We start from the raw sequence: 18,953 nt of genomic DNA, 5'->3' as shown, positions 1-18,953 counted from the left end.
AAAAGAAAAAAAAAAAAAAAAAAAAAAAAAAAAAAAAAAAAAAAAAAAAAAAATAAAAAAAAAAAAAAAAAAAAAAAAAAAAAAAAAAAAAAAAAAAAAAAACTACAAGGATATCGCCCACTTCTTATTCAACGTCCGAGTGGAAAAGGTGGTTTTTTCTGTGCTGGTGAGTTGGAGAAAAAATACTAAAAATAATTTACTGTGCTAAAGTGATCTTTGGTGTTGAGCTATCTACATAGATAATTTGTGAGTATCATATTTTTCCTTTTTTAAATTGTGTGTGGAGTTGTGTGTTTTTTTTATTAAAAAAAATACCTGAGAATAGTTGTGTGGCGTGGCGTGGCAGCGTCATCTGCTACCATGGCGGGGTCTGACCGGGAGGGATCCTCCAGGTCAAGGTCAAGAGTCAGGAAAAAAAAAAGAAGAGACAATGAGGAAGACGTGCGGATTCCTGGGCAAATGGAAGTGCAAATGAGTCAGATTAAACCAAACTCTAATCCTTTCAATAACAGTGGCCATGTAGCAGGTGACGCTGAAATGCAGAGCTGGGCTTACATGGAACAAATTGACGACCATGTGCTTAGTAAGAATAGTGGTATGAGTGGTATGGCGGCAACCGGCAGTTCTACCAACAATTCTAACCATGAGGTTAGGAATGAAAATCACGCTCATGTATATAACATACATGAAAGCTATGACTTACATGACGTACAGGATAAAACGGTATTAGGCAGACAAACAGAAGTAGGAGAGGGAAATCAAAAAATGGCAAAAGCAAATGGCGGGAAGCAAAACCTGTCTGTAGGAAATGACATTAGTAAGGGGCATGATGAAATGCGCCAAAATAATAAAAATGAAACTATTTTTTATCCACACGACCATAAGGGGGAAATATACGTCTTAATCGATACATCTAAATCGGAGTTAGTTAGGAACACGAGAATAAGGAATGGGTTATATCTGTGGAGCAAGGTTAAAGATTTGGGTTTAGAAGACATTGACACAATCAAAGCAATTGGGGTCACGCTCTACAAGCTAGGTATAACAAGCATTAAATCGGCAAATGAGATTTTGGCAAATGAAAAGTTAAAAGAAATGCAAATGAGGGCCTTTATCCCCAGAGCATTTATTGAAACCTATGGGGTGATTAGGGACATACCCCTGGAGATCACAGAAGAGGAAATAAAAAATGAGGCAATCTCTGATGTGAAAATTACTTCAGTACAAAGATTTATGAGACGTGAGAGTCGTGAAAGTGAAAACAGAATTCCGACCTATACTGTTAAAATTGGCTTTGCCTCAAACAACCTACCCAAAGAAATCAAGCTTAACCATACTATTATCGAAGTTGAGTACTTCTACCCCTACATAAGGCAGTGTTTTAACTGTGGCAGGTTAGGGCACACAGGAAAAGCCTGTAGGGCAAACAAACGATGTTTAAAGTGTGGAAACCAAGGGGGCTGTGAACAAGGGTGCAGTAATGCCAAATGTATTCTGTGTGGGGAGACCAATCACTTGGCTAATGAAAAAAATAAATGCTCCAAGTGGGAGAAGGAAGAGGGAATCAGTAAGATTATGACAATTAAAAAGCTAACTAGGAGGGAGGTAATAAAGACTTATACACCTTTTGCATCGAATAGATTTAGGCTGCTAGACGATGAAGATTTCCCCGCTTTGGGTCAATCTTCAGATGCTTTAAAAGATAGGGACGCGGAAGTTAACGGAATTTTAACGCCAAGAAACTACGCAGCTATACTTAGGCGTAAGCAATACAGGACTAGCCAGTCATCCAAAAATAAAGTCACTAAGGCAAATGAAGAAAAAAGTGCGGAGGCTAAAGCCAAGCGGAAAAATGCGTCAATTGAAGCCTATGGGGTAGCATTAAGAAAAGAAAACATACACATCGTATCCGAAATGGAGAAATTAGTTGCAGAGATGATAAAATTTGCAAGTGACGCCTTTAGAAGGATCGACTTTCAGGCAGGTGTAACTGCATTTGATCATTTTGATCAGAGACTAAAGAAATTCTGCTTAGATCTAGACCACAAATTTATTACAAGTAACCCACTTTCTACCCTTGAACAATATGAAGATACTACAACATAACTGTCAGTCTCTTAGGAAAAACATTAACCATATTGAATATTATGTAAACAACTATAACGTGGACATTTTCTGCCTGAGTGAAACTTTTACTCAGAACGAAAATGATCTCAAGAAAAACATTGTAAACTTTAATATGGTCAAGAAAAACAGAAATGATGGATATGGTGGGGTAGCCATCGGCTTAAGAAAATCCATCAAATTTCGTAAGATTATTTTTGATTCAAGCCACGACATATGCATTGTGCAAACATGCAACCTTCCACGGAACTTAGTGATATGTGCGGTCTACTTTGAGCCCTCCTTAAGCGTGGGAGAGTTCAAAGAAACAATCAATAAACTTTTTGGTACATTGGAAGTGTACAGAAATGTATTGGTATGTGGGGACTTCAATGCGAGAGCACATGAATGGGGCGATTTCTTTGAGTCTAGCAGAGGTAACTGGCTTAAAAACTTTATAAATAACTCCAGCTTTTACTGTCTTAACAATCGATCAATAACCTTTAAAGCGGATCTGCAAGCTACTAGGGGATCAGTCTTGGATCTGACCTTCACGAACATCACATCATCTGCAAACTGGGAGGTGGTCCCCTGTCAACTGGGTGGCAGCCATCATTACCCAATTGTAATAAGCTTCGACCAGATTGAAACAAAAAAATCCACGTTCCTTGCCAAAAGAAAATTGCTTAGCGATCTAGGCACTGTCCAGCTTGACACAGACATCAAACAAATTGAAAACACTCTAACTAATGGAATTAAAGCGTCCACCTTTGAGATCAAAGATTCTCGACGCCCTAAGTTCTGGTGGCACAAAGGGTTGGAAAAGCTCTTTAGGCTGCAATTGGCCGCGACAAAAAAGTGCAACAAATACCCGACTGCTCAAAACTTAAGAGCTGCGACTGAAGCCAAGGAAAATTGGAAAAATGCGGTAGAAGAAGCCAAAAAAGAAAGTTACAACAAGAACCTAAACCTCCTCAATAGTCACCCAAATACTAGAGAAGCATGGAAATTTGTCAAAAATATGAAAGGTGCCGGATCCACTGAGTCTAAGCAACCGTGGGACGATACCAATGACGCTTTGTACCTTCAACACCTAAAAAATCAGGTGAGTGATGAAGACGATACAAAAGAAAAAGTAGAGCGGAAAGTTGCTTGCGCAGACAAAGTTCCTATGTTTGAGGACAACGAGCTCAAAGGGGTACTTAAAAATAAGACTAAAAGGTCCGCGGGTGGGTGTGATCAGATCACATATGAAATGCTTCGATCCTTGCCGGAAACAGCGACAAAAAACTTACTAACTGCACTAAACGATGCCTTCACCAAGTGTGAAATAAATGACTCTTGGCGTAAGGTAAGAATCGTCCCAATCCCTAAGGTAAACAAAGACCTAAGTGACTATAAGAATTTCCGTCCAATTTCACTTATATCGGTGCTAGTTAAGTCTATAAACCTCATGATTAAAGGCAGACTGGAAGGCTTTTTAAACGACAAAAATATTTACCCAGAGAGATCGTATGCTTATAGGAAAGGAAAGTCTGCGGCAATGTGTATCAATGATTTTCTACACAAAGTTGCCAGCTTAAAACATGCAGGCAAAAAGGCAGTAGTTCTGACGCTTGACATAAACAATGCCTACAATTGTGTTACCCTAGGTAAGCTGCAGAGCCTGCTAGGGAACCTTAAAATACCAGATACGTATATAAAATGGATTATTGATTTCTTTGGCAAAAGAATTCTGCACCTGGGCAAGGAGTCCATAATAATAGAAGATGGCCTGCCACAGGGCAGTTGTCTATCGCCGCTACTCTTTAATTTATATACAAAAGAACTACACAGTATTGGGGACTCAGGGACAGACATCTATCAGTTTGCAGATGACTTTCTGATCCTATCGCACGGGAGCAATTGTGACATAGTAAGACAAAACCTTGAGCAGAAGGCCAAACAATTTTATGATATTTGTACCAAACTAAATCTGTCGTTCAACGTACAAAAAACTAAGCTAATGTACATTGCTAAAAGTAATAGGCAAGATGTACAAATCAAAATAAATGAAACCCCTATTGAACAAGTGAGACAAATTAAATTCATTGGTAGAACTATAAACTCGTCGCTGACGGTAGGCCCGCACTTCCAAAGGTTAGTGAATGACACAAAAAAAAACGCAAATTTTTTGAAATGTCTTACTCCAGTGAAAACAGGTATAACACCCAAAGTGGCTGTTAACCTATATAAAAGCTTCATTAGGTCCAAGGTCGAAGTTGCAAGAACCACGGCTGCAAGGATACCGAAAACAATAAACAAGAAAATTATGACTTTTCAGAATACCACCTTACGTAGATGTCTAGGCCTTACACCTTCAACTCCAGTTCACACTATATATGTTTTAGCAAATGAACTTGAACCTCTGGAGAGGGGTAAATATCTAACTAGTAGGGAGTTAGTAAAGATAATGTTTGACAATCCGACTCTCTTCAACAGCGTAAAAAAAGATTTCTACCCAGAATCCAGTTATAGCTTAATATATCACGAATTCAAAAATACTTTTGATAAAATCGACACAGACTGCACCTTCCAAAAAAGCGTAGGTATGACAGTATTGGCGAAACCCGAGCTAAGGAAAAGAGATACGACCAAAGAACAATTTAAGGCAGAATATAATCAAAAGATTGACTTTTACAAGAACAACAAATTTTCTATCTTTGCAACTGATGCTTCAGGGGGCGAAACAGCCATGGGATGTGGAGTATATAATGTTACACATAATCAAAAATTTTTTTTCAAGATCAACTTTAAAACTTCCTCGGCCTTTGCAGAAGCATGGGCTATTGCCAAGGCAGTGGACATTGCTTTTGAGGACGGGTTGAAGAACATTGCAATTTTCACTGACAGTTTAGTAGCATGCAATTGGATAGAGAAAGAAAAGTCCAATAACTACATAGTAGCCCGCATTCACAAACGCCTTAGTGAGGGGGGAATAAACTGTGTCCTAACATGGACTCCGAGCCATGTGGGAATACAAATTAATGAGACTGTGGATGAAATGGCAAAAACAGCCTTAGAAGTTGGCGCTCCTTTAAATGCGAGCCTAACTCCTGAGGAAGCAATCAGAAAAATTAATGAGGAACTAAGGAAAAATTGGAATGATAGGTACCGCCAAACGGCAAAGGAGAAAGGAAAACTGTTTGCTGAATACTTCCCAGAGATCACAAGCGATCCGTGGTATATTAAGTCCAAAATGGAAGCTAGAGACATAAAGACAATAAACAGACTACTCACGGGACACACCTATGACAGAGTATACTTACATAAAATTGGGGCAAGTGAATCTGACCGTTGTCAGAACTGCCAAGCAACCGACAACTACATCCATGCCATTTTTGAATGTGGGAAACACAACTCCATTAGGGAAAAATATGATATCTTTAACGAATTTGAAAACCTCCATCATATTCTCAAAAAACGCGACACCAGAGCGCTTATAGAGTTATGTAAATTCATCAGGGAAGCTGAAATCAGCATCTAAAAAAGTGTAAAAAAAGAAATGATATAAACAATTAAAGTTAAAAAGAACAACTCACCAAGAAACAACCAACTCAACACGAAGACAGAATAAGTAGTCGAGCACTTTTCAGTGCTAAAAACAGCATTTTTAAATGCTATATAACATTATAATATGATAACTAAACATAAACAATCACTATAACCAAAACAAAAAATAACAAATTTAAACGGCCGTTCAAAACAACGAAAGAGCCATATCGTCAAGTTCAAGTTGATCAAAAGCTGTCAACGCTCACACAGCCTTTTCGCTAAAAATCAACCGCCAGAGGAAATCAATCTCATCGCAACAAACAGGTTTTGAGCCAGAAAACTAACAAGAAACACAGCATCAACTCAACTACCATGCAGATTATCGAAAAATTTTATGAAACCGATCATCCAGCTCGATAAACTCGGCGGATGTGTATATCAATCAATTCAACACAATCCAATATCATAATCAAAACGCCTCAATGAGGCTTTCGTTTAAGCAATAAATATTGCTCTCCAGGTGGCGGCTGGCGCTGAAAAGCACATCAGTTAAAAAATTGCAAATAATACGCAAGAGGCAACACGTAACCAATTAAGAGGAAGAATCTCTCAAATCGTAATCACCCTGGCAGTATGAGTGCATAAACTCAGCCACAAAACCGCAAAGTGCAAAAAAAAAAAAGGATATCGCCAAGGAATCTAATATTATGAATATGTAATAAAAAGAGAAACACTTTGGAGCTTATTATACATAGCGCCTGTTGCCATCATTATCACCCTCGCCAACCCCACTTACCGCCCAACTTGTTTAAAACACGCTCCACGCTGTTGGAACATCCTGAACAAGTCATTTCCACTCTAAATTCGTGAACCTAAAACAAAATCTGTTGTTATTTTATTTGTAAGAGCCATAATACTAACACATCACTTACAGGCATATTACTACTCCGGGCACTATGAGATGATGACGATGATGTTTGCAAGTATAATTGCGGCAAATTCAACAGTTTGAATACTTTTTCACTGCTTTGCAGGCACCCCACAAAAAAAAGACAATTGATTATTTTTCCTTTTGCTCGAGCTTCTGTTGTCGCGAGCGGAGATCAAATTTGTAATCGAATTTGTCAAACCACTAGCTACGAGGAAAAACTTTGTTGAACAATTCAATTAACTGTTGCAAAAGAACACAACAAACTGTGCACAGGTGCAATAAAGTGGCTAATGTGGCAGAAAAATATATTTTAAATCAAGCAACAATTTCACGTTGGCAATCGACTTTTCAATGTTGGCACACAATTGTGACTACGTAGCTTGTGAACTGGCGTTTGCTGTGTTTAAGCCCCACCAACCCCATTGGAGTGCCATCGGAGAAATGAACAGGGTGACTCAAATGTTAAATTAAATTTTGTGGCATTGTGAAGTCTTTAAAAATATTATTATGCATTTCATTCTTTATCCCGATTATGTTTTGTAGCTTTAAATAAATCTATGAACTTCACAATAAATTAATTATTTTAAAATGTTACATATCTGTAGCACTACTATCAAATTCGATTTCGGCTCACTCTGTGGAAATTTAACGAAACTTTTAACAGCTAATGGGTCGATTACAACTGAACGCTGAATTTTTGTGGTTGCCGCAGAATTTTTATTAAGAACTTATTTCTTTATCCAACAGTTTCTTCAGCTTATTTACTGGTACTTCAAAATTCTATTATCTTCAACTTAATAGCACTTTACTATAGTTGTCATTCATATATTTTCACTTCAGTGGCCTTTCCCACCGACAACCCAAATGAGATTGCGTTGCAACCTATGATCAACCCATAACCCCTTCATTTCTCTTACCATTGCATCATTTGCATAACAGATAATACATTCGGGTTTAATTTTTATTTATTATAGATGCTTTTATTTAGCTTGCTCTGTATGTATGTATGTTTGTTAGGAGCAAATTTTACAATTAATTTTTGACCAGCTTCCCGAATACCTTGGGGCTTTAAACTTGACTCAGAACCCGATGACGATGCAATACGACAGATGGATTAATCCGATAGGTGGCGCAAGAGTCGAGATATTTGAATAACCCGTATTTATAGTCCGATTTGGTTCGTATTTACAACTTATATCAATTTCATTAAAAGGAATAACTCCACTACAAATTTTGCCGATAGGTGGCAAACGAGTCGACATATTAGGTAAACCAATATTTATAGTCCGATTTCGTTTATATTTAGATAGCTTGCTTTAAAAATATTTGTTTTTACTATTAACTTATTTATTTTAAGAATGCTTTACTCTAATTTTTAATGTCACTCTCATTTCTCTCAACTCATATGCTGCTGTACTTGCTATACAGTAAAGATGTAATATCAAACTCGTATAAAATATCCTGTCACTAAAGTTAATTTGAATCCATGTACCAATCATATCCACTCAGTCTATAAAAAGATCATACAAACAATATTTTCCACCATCTCAAAGCTCCCAATGGCATTATAATTGACAATTCAGTATTTATTTATGTTGAAGAGACGCACTCCATGGAACTGTGGTAATTTGGGCAAAGTTACTAGTACAAGGGAAATGAAGTTTGCAATAAAGTGATCGGGATCATTCCTTGTATAGATGCAGGTGAGCAGGAATCTATGAAACCGGAGTTAAGAATTTATCCAACCATATTTTTATTAACTTTGCATAGGCTAGTTACTTACAAAATAATGGGAACCGCCGTAAGGAATTTACGTGTTGTGGTAAATTGTTCACCATCGTCGATTTGCTCCCAATGTGTTAGCCGACGCGCACAGTCATTTTCAATGCTTAACCATGGAGCTCCCTTAATAATGTGCAAGAAGTAAAAATGCGCCTATAATGCAAAAATAAAAATGCTTTCAACATTATCTTCTAAAATGCTTATTGGAACACTTACGGCATTGTGCAGCAAGTTTGTTATAGTCCATGCCATTGGAATGCTTATGAATGGAACTGACAATAGTATCAAATGTACTGCCAACACGCCCAAAGTGTACGCCAACCACATACCACGCGCACCCAGCCAACTAGCATTGGGATTGGGCTCGCCGTGACCACCAGCAATAGCTGTCATTTTTTATGGTTCTTTAACTTTTGATAGTAAAAAGAATATATATTTTTTGCGTTATTTATAGAGAAAACCAATGTTTTCGTTTTACGATGATTTTACAATTTGACAGATACTCACATATTACAGCTGATGCATCACGGTGCAGCGAACATCATCTATCATTCTTGTCATGATGCAATAATACAAGGTGGTATCAGTTGTGACAGCTCGATTTGACACTGCCTTAGCTCAGTAGAATAAAAAGAAAAACGGGAAAAAATGACTGCCCATTTGGGGGAATATATAAGATTTCATATTTTCTTCTAAACAAAATTAGCTTTTTTATAGTATATTCGCAATGAAATTAAATAAGATAAGATATAATACCTTTTTGAGAAAACAAAATGTGTATACTGAGAAAAAAAAAAAAAGAAATCATCTATATTATTAGGCAAAGAATTGTTGAAGAAGTAACACCGTTTTAGCTAAGGCAGTCAATATGGCGGAATTAGAGCGAGAAGTTGCCAACCGATAACACCTTGTATTGTGGCTGCGGCAACACAATAGGCAGAATAGCAGCTCTCTCTCGTTCTTACGCTCTTCTTTTTTTGGCTCTCCTGCTAGTTTCTGCTAGTAAGGTCAGTGTTATGCAGACAAACTTTTGTTTGCCAAATTAAATGGCGGCTGCTTAGTTTGCTCGGAGGTGGTTATGTCGAGTTTGGCACAGGGTTGCACGTTCATTATGGTTTTCATGGCTATTGCCAATACGAAATGAGAATTTCAGATGTACATAACGCGCAAAATTTAAAATTTTTGTATATGACAACACCGAATTTGCTGCAGTTTGACCAAACAAAATTAGTTTGCTGTGAGAGTCGCCAAACTCGCTCTCTCCGAGTTTGCTGCAACAACAATTGCACGCAGTTTGCCAAACAAAATTTCTGCATAACACCGACCTAAAATTTGGATAAACAAAAATTCGCGCCAAATATTAAGTGCGTTCGATAACAAAATTAGCCAGCACCAGCCAAGGTGTATTAAACAAGGTGGTGTTGGGGCGAGCTGAGTTTTTCGCCGTGGAGGCCATTACGTCAAAATGATGTGTTTGTTGTAACTCATACCAATGACAGTATGGCCATCAGCGTATAATTTGTTAGTGTAATTTTTTACTTATATACGGCCAACACCACCTTGTTAAATACGCCTTGGCACCAGCCAACAATCAAAAAATCAAGAGAGTAAGCGAAAATTGTCTCCCAAAGAGATGAAAAAGCAAAAAAGTAAACGAACAGGAAATTAGCCATTACGTGCAAAAACCGGAAGAAGAAGACACACCAGCTGACTTTGTTTATGTTTTATTTGTAAACAAACTGAAATTCATGTTGTCTCCATAGAAGGAAAAAGGAAAGTGAACGTTCAATGTTCGCCAGAAACATTTTTAGAAGTAAAACTAGTTGGCGCTATCATAAAGTCACATAGCAGGCAGCCAAACGGCATATAAATACCAAAACTCGGAAAATGCAATTTTGTTTGTTTACAAAAATTGCAACCATATGTTTTGTGATCATATGTTTTCATGTTGGATAATTTTTGCTTACTAAAATTTTGCCAGTACAAAATGAACGCTTCTCTGGCATCAAAATGAACGCTTGCTCTCTCAATTGTTGTGTGTTGGATAATTTTTTGTCGTTATCGAACGCCATCCAGTAAAAATTTGGAAAACTATTACAAATTTTTGACTTGTCGAACGCACCTATTACTTTTTCGTTATTTCGTTAATTCTTTCAGTTTTCTCATTCTTCTTCCTGATAATTATCTGCTAGAAAAGAAAAGAAACAAAGCCTATTTTTGTGAGGCGAAATGTTTGTTTACGTTTTTTTATTACACAAAATATAAAATATAGTAGTGAAAAATTGCTATTGCCTGCATAAAACAATAAGCACACATTTTAATAGTGAGTGAATAGTGGGTAGTGCATAATCATTTCATTTATACTGGTGCAATTGCTCATACAATTTAACAAAAGTTTTTTGTCCCTCCCGTCATTTTTGCACCTTATTTAGCAGTTGTACCCTATACTAGAGAATTGCCGGCGAAAATCCTGACTTTCGCAACTCCTTTTGGAAAGAACAACATGTATGCCCTCCTTGGCATCAGCGAAGTTTTCGATTCATTCGACAATGTTTTTCTATTGAGTACTGTCACTATGCTAGCTGCCGTAATACTAGCGTTCTATTTTTCTAATTTGGTGAAGGACATTGGGGTAAGTACCACAAATAATGATGCTTTCATCATAAATCTTTCTCGTAGTAAAAAAAAGGGTATGCATACATAGATGCCTAGCATTCAAGAAGAGCGAGAAATCGAAGAACAAAATAGCTTAAGTGCAATGGAGGAACGAACAGAGGGATTGTATGACGGCAGTGACGATGAAGATTTCGATACGGACAACCCTTTGGGTGATGGACTGGTGGGAAAATTGAAATCGGCGCGTCTCAAAGAGTTAGAGGCCCAATTAACCCACGACCAATTGGAGGAAGAACGCAGGTAATTTGAGTGCATACATTATCAAAATAGATAGTGTTTATTAAAAATGTATGATAATTGCATTATAGAATTGAACGCGAGCAACTTGCGGCAATTTTCGAGTTGTTGAAAAAACAAGAGGCCGAATTAAATATGAAAGAAATTGATGAGCGCGAATTGGTAGCGCAATTGAATTTGTATCGCTGATGGGAGTGTAGTTGGAAAAAGTGCTCCAATTTTCTTCATGTATGGCACAACTAGCGTTAGTAAGCTTTCAGAAATTAATATATTTATGCATCATGCATCTCTAGTCTTTAGTGTGTGCTTTAATAGTAGCGTAATGCGTTTCTTGTATTTATTATTGTTTCAAGTGATATATAAATAATATAGGACAAATTTGTTTATAATTTAAATATTTAATTATATATTGCACAACGGCGTCAAGGAAAATTAAGGCTATTCACTTTATAACTAAGGCATACATATCTAAGAATAATATTTAACCTTTAACAGCAAGCGGAAAACTTTCATCCAAAAGTAAACATCGTTTACCCACATAATCTGTGTTGACTTCCCAAAATGACACATCATCATCATCACCCACGTTGTCATCATCCTCATCATCCATCCAACGTTGTTCATCCGCGAATACCGCAAACGACTGGGCATCTGTGTCGTTCAATGCAAATTCAGCAATGCTGCGCACTTGCTGCGGCTTCGCTATAATCTCCACATAAGCATGTGAGGCTTGCACGCCCAAACTGGTGGTAGTTTCATAAAGGTTTCGTAATTGTATGAAGTGCTGACCGGCAGCCAATCGTTGTGCTTCCTCCTTATCACCGCCTAATTTTACATGCGCTGCCCAATTTAATATAACAGTAGTGTGTGGATCTGAATTGATTACAGCACTGTTGAACTCATCCGTATTTATGCTGATATTGAAGTATAAAGTCTCATGTTTTGCTAAAAAGCCATACATTTCATGTACAGATGGAATGTAGGCATGGGCCTTATCAGCATTTATCGAAGGGATGACGCTTACGAATGAAACACGCTCGTATAGAATTTTAGACGGCGCTGACGCTAAATTGTGGGTGTTGCGTTCTAAACGACATTGGAAATTCATTGATTTGCCCATTGATAGATAGCGTGCTATAAAAAGAGAGATATTAGTGGCCTCAATTGTAAATAATAAAAAGTAAATGTACCTCCATCACTGCCGGTGGCAATTTCCATTTGATTGGTGACTACAAGTAAAAAAAAATTATACTAATTTGTATACAGCTGCAATTAAATATTCCCAAATTGACTTACTGTAGAGTTTATTACGATTTATGTTGTGATCGGCACTGTAAATACCAAGCGAATTGATATACATATCGCTTTTGGTGAAAATTTTCGCATTGCTTTCATTCTTTATCGCCACATCGAGACCCAGTTCACCAGAGAGTGTGTTACTGATCACGCAAGTCACTGCGCTGTGCAAACATTCATGTACTTGGAACTTCCAATTATGACGCACTAGGCGATATTTGATAGTAGCGCTTGTGCCATCTGGCAATATATAAATAAAAAGTAGTCTCAACGTAAATTCGCCTTTCTCGTAGGGTGCTTGTATATGCATTGGTATTGTAGCACACGCCTGTGGCTTCAAACTAACCGAGTTCTCGTGCTTGAGTAAACGAAATACGCGTTGTCGACGTATCTCGCGGTCTTTTGATAGCTTCTCATTGGTTAGATCTTTGACAGCTAAAACAAGAGTTATTAGAACAAGTAAATATTTTAAGTCACTAAAAGCTTACTTTTCAATATCGAAAGTGGCACTTCCAAATCCCCATCCATCAGCGTCAGCCTGCGCGGCTGATCACAGCAGAGGTATACATCTTCTATTGGCACAATACCAGAGTTTCGCAGCGTCACCGTTACGGGTAGTATTTCGCCAGCAACCAAATTTGTGGGTAGCTGCGAGAAGCTAACAGACATCGCTGGCACTGAAGGTGTCACTTTAATACTAAGCTTGTTATCTATTATCATTTGAGTTGATTGCTTGCCCTTAACCTTAACTTGCGGTGTATCGAATTGCAACATACCAAGCAGGCAAGCAGTAGGCTCCGATGTAAGAACAACTTCACCAACCACGCCGATTATGTTTAAGAGGCCAGTTAACTTGGGTGTTATTTTAAAGTAAATCGTATGATCGCAACGCTCATCCAAAACGACAGACGGAACACAGCTAGTTTTAATAGCGGCGCTAACAGCTGCTTTGCCTAAGGAGAGTGTGTTGAAGTTAATAATTCTTATAGAAATATGTAAGATTTTAGCGGTTAAAAAAAGGAAAACACGCCAGTATTTTTCATACAATTTTCGATAGTTCACAAAAGTTTTTAAAACTATCGAAGTTTTCGAGCTTTTTTCAGCTTAAAGGAATGCCGCTATTGAATAATTACTTGAACTCTCTTCATTGTGGCTGTACAATGACTCATTGGAGAGCACTTCACCATTGTCTAGCTGCAGTTTCCAGAGCAAATCGATGCCATTAAGTGTAATGCTACACTTGACGGTGTTAAAAATGTTCACGGAGATTTCAATGGGTTCTGAAAAATATATATTGATATTGAATGTACTTTCAAGAAGAATTTATATAATGTTACCGCCTTGTACTGCAAGCGGATTATCTATAGCCGGACATTCTTTAGAAAATAGAAAACGTGTTGGCTTGAATACAAAAGCTTTCTTCGGATCCGCAGTGGCCACTAGCATTTCTTCCATTTTTCCCCACACTGATTCATCAGCGGAGTTAGACTAAAATATATATAATTTAGTAAAATAAGTAACTTTTATTGCATTAGACCAACCTTTATATCAATACCACTGGCCGCCACTTGCTGACCACTGCCCATAGTCGTTGGAGTTGAAAGTAAAACACGAATCGAATTTTGAGTAACCTGTGGCAATGCTAATGATAGTAGACCCAATTCAGGATTGCGCTTAATGAGTTCCTACAAAACCCACAAAAATCTGTCATTTTTAAAAACTACAACGCAAGCTCGACAATCTCTACTTACCGTATGCATTTGAATGTACTCTTTGAGAAAAATTACTTGCTGCTGCGCACTCTGCTGACTGCCTGGGTGCAGCAGATGCGAATATGAACGACTCGCCTCTTCGAGGCGCTTCAATGCACATGCCTGCTTAGCCATTGTATACTGTATGTGATCTTCAGCTAAACTCCAACCGCGGCTTTGGAAAACTTGAAAGGCTTGCTGATAACAGCGATGCGCATGTTTTCGCTGACCAGCACGCGAATAACGATTTCCCGAGAGTACAATGTTGAAGGCATACTTGCGATACATTGAGGGATTCGATGCTAAAAAGCAATAAGCTGCTTGCTCTAAAAGCAAAGCTGAACGTAAATCGGCATCTTCACTAGTCATTCGTATCAATTGCTTAGCGGCCTCACCGTACATGCGTGATGTGCGTAGACATTCCATACTGAGCAGGGTGGCACGCGTCGCAAATTGTTGTAATCTTTGGTGAAATGTGTTTTATATTATAATAAGAGCGGGTGAATTAGAAACGTATACAAATTATTACTTGCAAACGGTTAAATAACACATAATGGCATCTTCCATGTAATCAAAAGTTTTACGATTCGCAGTGCCTAGCATAAATGCCGAGACGGCAGCCATTTCCAAAGCTCCTGCATAATACTGCCAAGCGGAGTCGGCATTGAAATCGCGTTTAGCTTGATGATAAGCCTGAAAATGAAAGCCCAAGTGAATTTATAATTAGTTTTGTAGGGGGAAAATGTTGTATTACCTGAAAAGCCAGATTGTAATGCCCGAATATGAAATAAAGATCTCCAAGTTTGCGGGTTTGCAATTCCGATGATTCATTTGTATAGCTGTGAAAAGCAAACATATATAAATATATTTAAAACAAATAAGAAAGTCTAAGTTCGGGCAGAGCCGAGCATTAAATACCCGGCGCAAGTAGAAAATATGTTTTTCACCTTTCCGAAAACTACTGCTATATGGTAAACAGGGGTGGCTTTATTACCCTATTTTAAAAATATTTGATAGAACGTTAAGTTAGAATAGTTCCAAAATTCCATAATAATGCTACTTCTTTTCATGGTCATATACCTTCTGAGTAAATTAGCGTCTTTAAAATTCGAAATATTGAAGTTTCAAGCATATCTGAAATTTATTGTTATATGAAAAGCGACCGCCATTAAAGTCCGATTTCAATATAGGGATGCAAAAAAACATCGATGTATGCCTCCAAAATCTTCGCTCTAGTAACTAATCTAAATGTGAATTTTTCACAATTTATGCACTATTAGAATAATAATAATAATAATAATAATAATAGATTGGCGCTTACACATATGTTAGTGTTTGGCCGAGCTTCTCCTCCGACTTGTGGCGTGCGCCTTGATGTTGTCACACAAAGCGGAGGGACCTACAGTTTTACGCCGACTCCGAACGGCGATTGTATTTTTATGAGAAGCTGTTTTTCATGGCAGAAATACAGTCGGAGGTTTGCCATTGCCTGCCGAGGGACGACCGCTGTTAAGAAAAAACCTTTTTCTATATTTTTGGGATGTTGCTTTGACCAGGGCTTGAACCCAGGTGCTGATGTGTGAAAGCGCGCACTGCTTACCACTACACCACAGCGGCCGACGACTATTAGAATAACATTCAAAATAAAATTGCTACTTTATTAGTAGAAACGTTTATTGCCAAAAGACCATCTACATTATGATATTAGTTGATATGATATTGACACTCTAAAACCATTTGGAAATTTGGACAGATTTTAAACAGTAATTCCCAAAATTTTTTCACATAGCTTATCAACATAGTGAAATAATAAAAAAGTGTGCCAGCCAGTTTGATGTACGCTTATTTCAAAGCAAAATTTGAGTATCGTAATTTTCGCTTTTATCAATTCTGGCGTGGCTACGCCCATTTTACAAAAATTTATAATATTCTTATTTTTCGTTTAAAAATTATTGTAAATATCAATTTTAAGTGAATAATCTTCAGAAGTTACTAAAATATCAGTTTTCTAAAAAAAAAAAACATTATATGGGAAGTAACCGTGGTTATTGTCCGATTTTTCCCAGTTTCAATACCACCTGTCCTACGCCCGAAAGAAGTAAACGTACCAAGTTACGTTAAGATATGTAAATTTATACTCGAGTTATCGTGTGCACAGGCGGACGGGCAGACAGTCACCGCTTAATCGATTTCTCTTTTCATTCTGATCATTTATGTATATCTTTCTCGATTCGTTTTGCCTGTTACAAACAACCGTTATGTGAATAAAGTTATAATACCCTTGCGTACAAGTGCGCTCGGTTATAAAAAAAAACGGATAAAACTTACATAACAGCGTTTTGATTGACCGAATTCGAACCAGGCTTGCTGCTAACAAACCACCGTTTAGTGGCGCTAAGCAAAGACTTACTGACACCTTTTTTGTTTGTGATCTATGAATATATAAATTAAAAATCTTTTTAAAAACAATTTAAATTTTCCAGTATTTGTTACCGCTTCTACAAGCAGGGCCACCAATTGTTCAGCGTATGGTATTAATGCACGTACAGTGTAATCCTGCACGAAATGACGCAAATTCTCGACATCCATGGAATTCATGCAACCTCCATGAATCGTTGTGTTATCGCCATCCGTTTCACTTGCCCATACGTTTGCATTTATGGTTTGCGAAGCTATGCTCTCGCTGCTTACTGAAAACTTTGAGCTCTGTAAAAATACGACTTTAGAAAAAAAAAATATAGAAACTATTATTCACTGATTTACTATGGCTTCTGTCGCATTTTCTTGCACTGGACTCAAGGGATGTATAATGGTTACATCAGTGACACTATCGGTAGGGGCCATTGCATCACTAAGTATAGACATTTGTATGTTCGGCATGGAAATCATGGACATAGCATCCTGTGGTGTTTTTGGACCACTTAGCTGCTCTACCTGAAGCTCCTAATTGGGTAATGAATTTTGAAAAATACACGAGGTAAGTTCATCAGAGTATTTAAGAATTTACGCTTAATACTATACATTTTTCGGCTGTCGTTTGATGTATGGCACCCAATAGTCAGACACTTCTCCGGATACAGTGGCATCTAGTGAATTAATCTGCACCAAGAAGCATTTACTATTACCGAATGTAGACTTAAGCAGCTCGTAACCTTGTTGCGCTCTAAAATTAAAATAAATTTTAATGAACATACCAATTATAACAATATATATCATCATCGGACTTGGATATATCGCCTTGTGAACCCTCATGCAGTACAACGTAACTATTGAGCACATTAGTGGAGTGAAACCACTTTGGCAATTTTTGTGGTGTTACGCTTTGCATTTGATGTACGCGTTGCGTAAGCTTTTGTGCGCTTTCTACAATGTTCGGATCGCTACTGCTCAAGACGATAAGGCAACTTATAAAATGGCGCGTAAACTCATGATCAGCGGGGAACTGCACGGTGAGAAATGTTTCACGCCATTGCTCGAACCAAGGCTCAGAAGTGGGCAGCTGTAAATCCATGTTTCCTAAAGACGAGATAAAAAGCAACCAATTTTTTAATAGTTGTTTATTTATGTACTTTTAGCTCACCTATGGTCACATATTTAGTTTTCTCATTATGGGCATTTGTCACTGCCTCGTTTAGCATTTTGCGCGCCAGCACCATCTGTGGCGGACGCCAATCAATATCGCAAAAGTTTAAGCGTAGACCCTTAATGGAAACACTCGTTTCTGACACGTCACGAAAATGCGCTACGAATTGAATGAACGGCAATATTCTATGCGTATAATAAAGGAACTGGTAGTGAGAAGCAATGCATACTTACCATCATTCAGCAATTTAGAGAATGGCTGTAACATTTCCACAAAAGACAAGTGGTTTCGTGCACAAACATCGTTGGCTAGTGGGCTGCATGTCACCCCCACCAGCGGAGAAAATATATTTTGTATGATCTCACGGGCATTATAATTGTGCCCTGTTAGATGGATCATGGTAGCTGTCCAGGTACTAACTAGTTCCAACACTTTTACTTCGGTCTTATTACACTAATTTTGTATTTTATGATTACTGTTTATTGTTGTAACACGGTGCAAGCCTATAAGACGTAAATAAGATCAAAACAATCAAAAATCCCAACTACATGCGAAAAGGTAAAAATTGTTGAACAATACAAATTTGCGATTAATCAGCTGTTTACACAGAGTGGGAAAGATGTAAAAATTCCAATCGGTTACTAACTACAGGGGGCGTTGAATGAATGGCAATAGCGAGTTTAGACAAAGAACGTAATGCAGCTTTTTTGCTGCATTTAAAATTCAACATTTAGCACTTTCGAACATATGTTTTCGAAGAGCGTTCATGCTATCGCATTTAGCAAATGTACATTTACACGAGTTCGAAATCGTATGCTTTTGACAAACAGCCGTGTTCCAGTCGCTTATTCAGATACGTATCTATTACGATCAATTCTCACGCAGAAGATAATGTGCAAAAACCCTACTGAAAAGGAAAAAATAAATTTTAAACCAAAACTTCAATACAAAAATTTTAATTGTTTTAACCATGACCGACCATTTGTTTATGTATATATTCATTTGTCGCTGCTGTCAATTAAAATTTCCTCAATTAATTAGGAAAGAAAACAAACAGAAT

The 18,953-nt window shown here is 37.6% G+C and overlaps 4 protein-coding genes across 8 annotated transcripts in view; 1 reads left to right on the top strand and 3 right to left on the bottom strand.

The window, feature by feature from the left end:
* LOC118751497 (copper transport protein ATOX1-like) overlaps nucleotides 1-6,956 on the bottom strand; it is a 7,816-nt gene extending 860 nt beyond the window's left edge. Inside the window, exons 1-2 of the mRNA XM_036486325.1 lie at nucleotides 6,570-6,956; nucleotides 6,434-6,509 (exon numbers count right to left, since the gene is read on the bottom strand). Of these exons, the coding sequence (XP_036342218.1) occupies nucleotides 6,434-6,509; nucleotides 6,570-6,575 (82 nt within the window). The 5' untranslated portion in view covers nucleotides 6,576-6,956. The remainder of the gene's footprint in view (nucleotides 1-6,433; nucleotides 6,510-6,569) is intronic.
* Nucleotides 6,957-8,103: 1,147 nt separating this feature from the next.
* LOC118751493 (ORM1-like protein) lies at nucleotides 8,104-8,947 on the bottom strand. 2 transcript variants are annotated; one of them, XM_036486318.1, is made up of 4 exons: nucleotides 8,858-8,947; nucleotides 8,567-8,760; nucleotides 8,352-8,503; nucleotides 8,104-8,283 (listed from the first exon to the last, which is right to left on the bottom strand). In XM_036486318.1, the coding sequence occupies exons 2-4, from the start codon at nucleotides 8,741-8,743 to the stop codon at nucleotides 8,148-8,150; spliced, it is 465 nt and encodes a 154-aa protein (XP_036342211.1). In that variant the 5' UTR covers nucleotides 8,744-8,760; nucleotides 8,858-8,947; the 3' UTR covers nucleotides 8,104-8,147. The 2 variants fall into 2 exon arrangements, with proteins under 2 accessions (XP_036342211.1, XP_036342210.1); XM_036486317.1 differs by having other exon boundaries at nucleotides 8,567-8,866.
* A 1,585-nt stretch (nucleotides 8,948-10,532) lies between these two features.
* LOC118751495 (matrix-remodeling-associated protein 7-like) lies at nucleotides 10,533-11,638 on the top strand. 4 transcript variants are annotated; one of them, XM_036486322.1, is made up of 4 exons: nucleotides 10,533-10,673; nucleotides 10,786-10,982; nucleotides 11,055-11,266; nucleotides 11,335-11,638. In XM_036486322.1, exons 2-4 carry the CDS (start codon nucleotides 10,854-10,856, stop codon nucleotides 11,450-11,452), a joined length of 459 nt encoding a protein of 152 aa, XP_036342215.1. In that variant the 5' UTR covers nucleotides 10,533-10,673; nucleotides 10,786-10,853; the 3' UTR covers nucleotides 11,453-11,638. The 4 variants fall into 4 exon arrangements, with proteins under 4 accessions (XP_036342215.1, XP_036342213.1, XP_036342214.1 ...); XM_036486320.1 differs by having other exon boundaries at nucleotides 10,783-10,982; XM_036486321.1 differs by having other exon boundaries at nucleotides 10,746-10,982.
* LOC118751494 (trafficking protein particle complex subunit 8-like) lies at nucleotides 11,632-18,447 on the bottom strand. Its single transcript, XM_036486319.1, has 17 exons — nucleotides 18,127-18,447; nucleotides 17,891-18,052; nucleotides 17,535-17,826; nucleotides 17,332-17,473; nucleotides 17,074-17,253; nucleotides 16,804-17,016; nucleotides 16,639-16,742; nucleotides 15,065-15,149; nucleotides 14,840-15,003; nucleotides 14,311-14,773; nucleotides 14,101-14,244; nucleotides 13,897-14,047; nucleotides 13,693-13,839; nucleotides 13,048-13,512; nucleotides 12,560-12,994; nucleotides 12,454-12,492; nucleotides 11,632-12,397 (listed from the first exon to the last, which is right to left on the bottom strand). The coding sequence occupies exons 1-17, from the start codon at nucleotides 18,290-18,292 to the stop codon at nucleotides 11,745-11,747; spliced, it is 4,005 nt and encodes a 1,334-aa protein (XP_036342212.1). The 5' UTR covers nucleotides 18,293-18,447; the 3' UTR covers nucleotides 11,632-11,744.
* Nucleotides 18,448-18,953: the final 506 nt, after the last annotated feature.

Source organism: Rhagoletis pomonella, unplaced genomic scaffold, assembly GCF_013731165.1.
Source record: "Rhagoletis pomonella isolate Grant_MI unplaced genomic scaffold, Rhpom_1.0 Rhpom_scaffold_00741, whole genome shotgun sequence".
Classification (NCBI taxonomy): Eukaryota; Metazoa; Arthropoda; class Insecta; order Diptera; family Tephritidae; genus Rhagoletis; species Rhagoletis pomonella.
The sequence above is the reverse complement of the archived record's forward strand: the minus strand, read 5'-3'. Positions and strand labels throughout refer to the sequence as shown.

Excerpts from the sequence above, each read along its gene's own strand:
- LOC118751493 (XM_036486318.1), bottom strand. The coding sequence starts at position 8,743 with ATGACAGCTATTGCTGGTGGTCACGGCGAGCCCAATCCCAATGCTAGT. Across the intron at positions 8,504-8,566 it reads CAAACTTGCTGCACAATGCC|GCGCATTTTTACTTCTTGCA; the intron begins GTAAGTGTTCCA and ends TTTGCATTATAG. Across the intron at positions 8,284-8,351 it reads ACGGCGGTTCCCATTATTTT|ATTCCTGCTCACCTGCATCT; the intron begins GTAAGTAACTAG and ends CCGGTTTCATAG.
- LOC118751495 (XM_036486322.1), top strand. The coding sequence starts at position 10,854 with ATGTATGCCCTCCTTGGCATCAGCGAAGTTTTCGATTCATTCGACAAT. Across the intron at positions 10,983-11,054 it reads ATTTGGTGAAGGACATTGGG|ATGCCTAGCATTCAAGAAGA; the intron begins GTAAGTACCACA and ends ATGCATACATAG. Across the intron at positions 11,267-11,334 it reads CAATTGGAGGAAGAACGCAG|AATTGAACGCGAGCAACTTG; the intron begins GTAATTTGAGTG and ends ATTGCATTATAG.
- LOC118751494 (XM_036486319.1), bottom strand. The coding sequence starts at position 18,292 with ATGATCCATCTAACAGGGCACAATTATAATGCCCGTGAGATCATACAA. Across the intron at positions 15,150-16,638 it reads GTCAATCAAAACGCTGTTAT|CTATACAAATGAATCATCGG; the intron begins GTAAGTTTTATC and ends TGCTTTTCACAG. Across the intron at positions 12,493-12,559 it reads AAATCGTAATAAACTCTACA|TCACCAATCAAATGGAAATT; the intron begins GTAAGTCAATTT and ends TTTTACTTGTAG.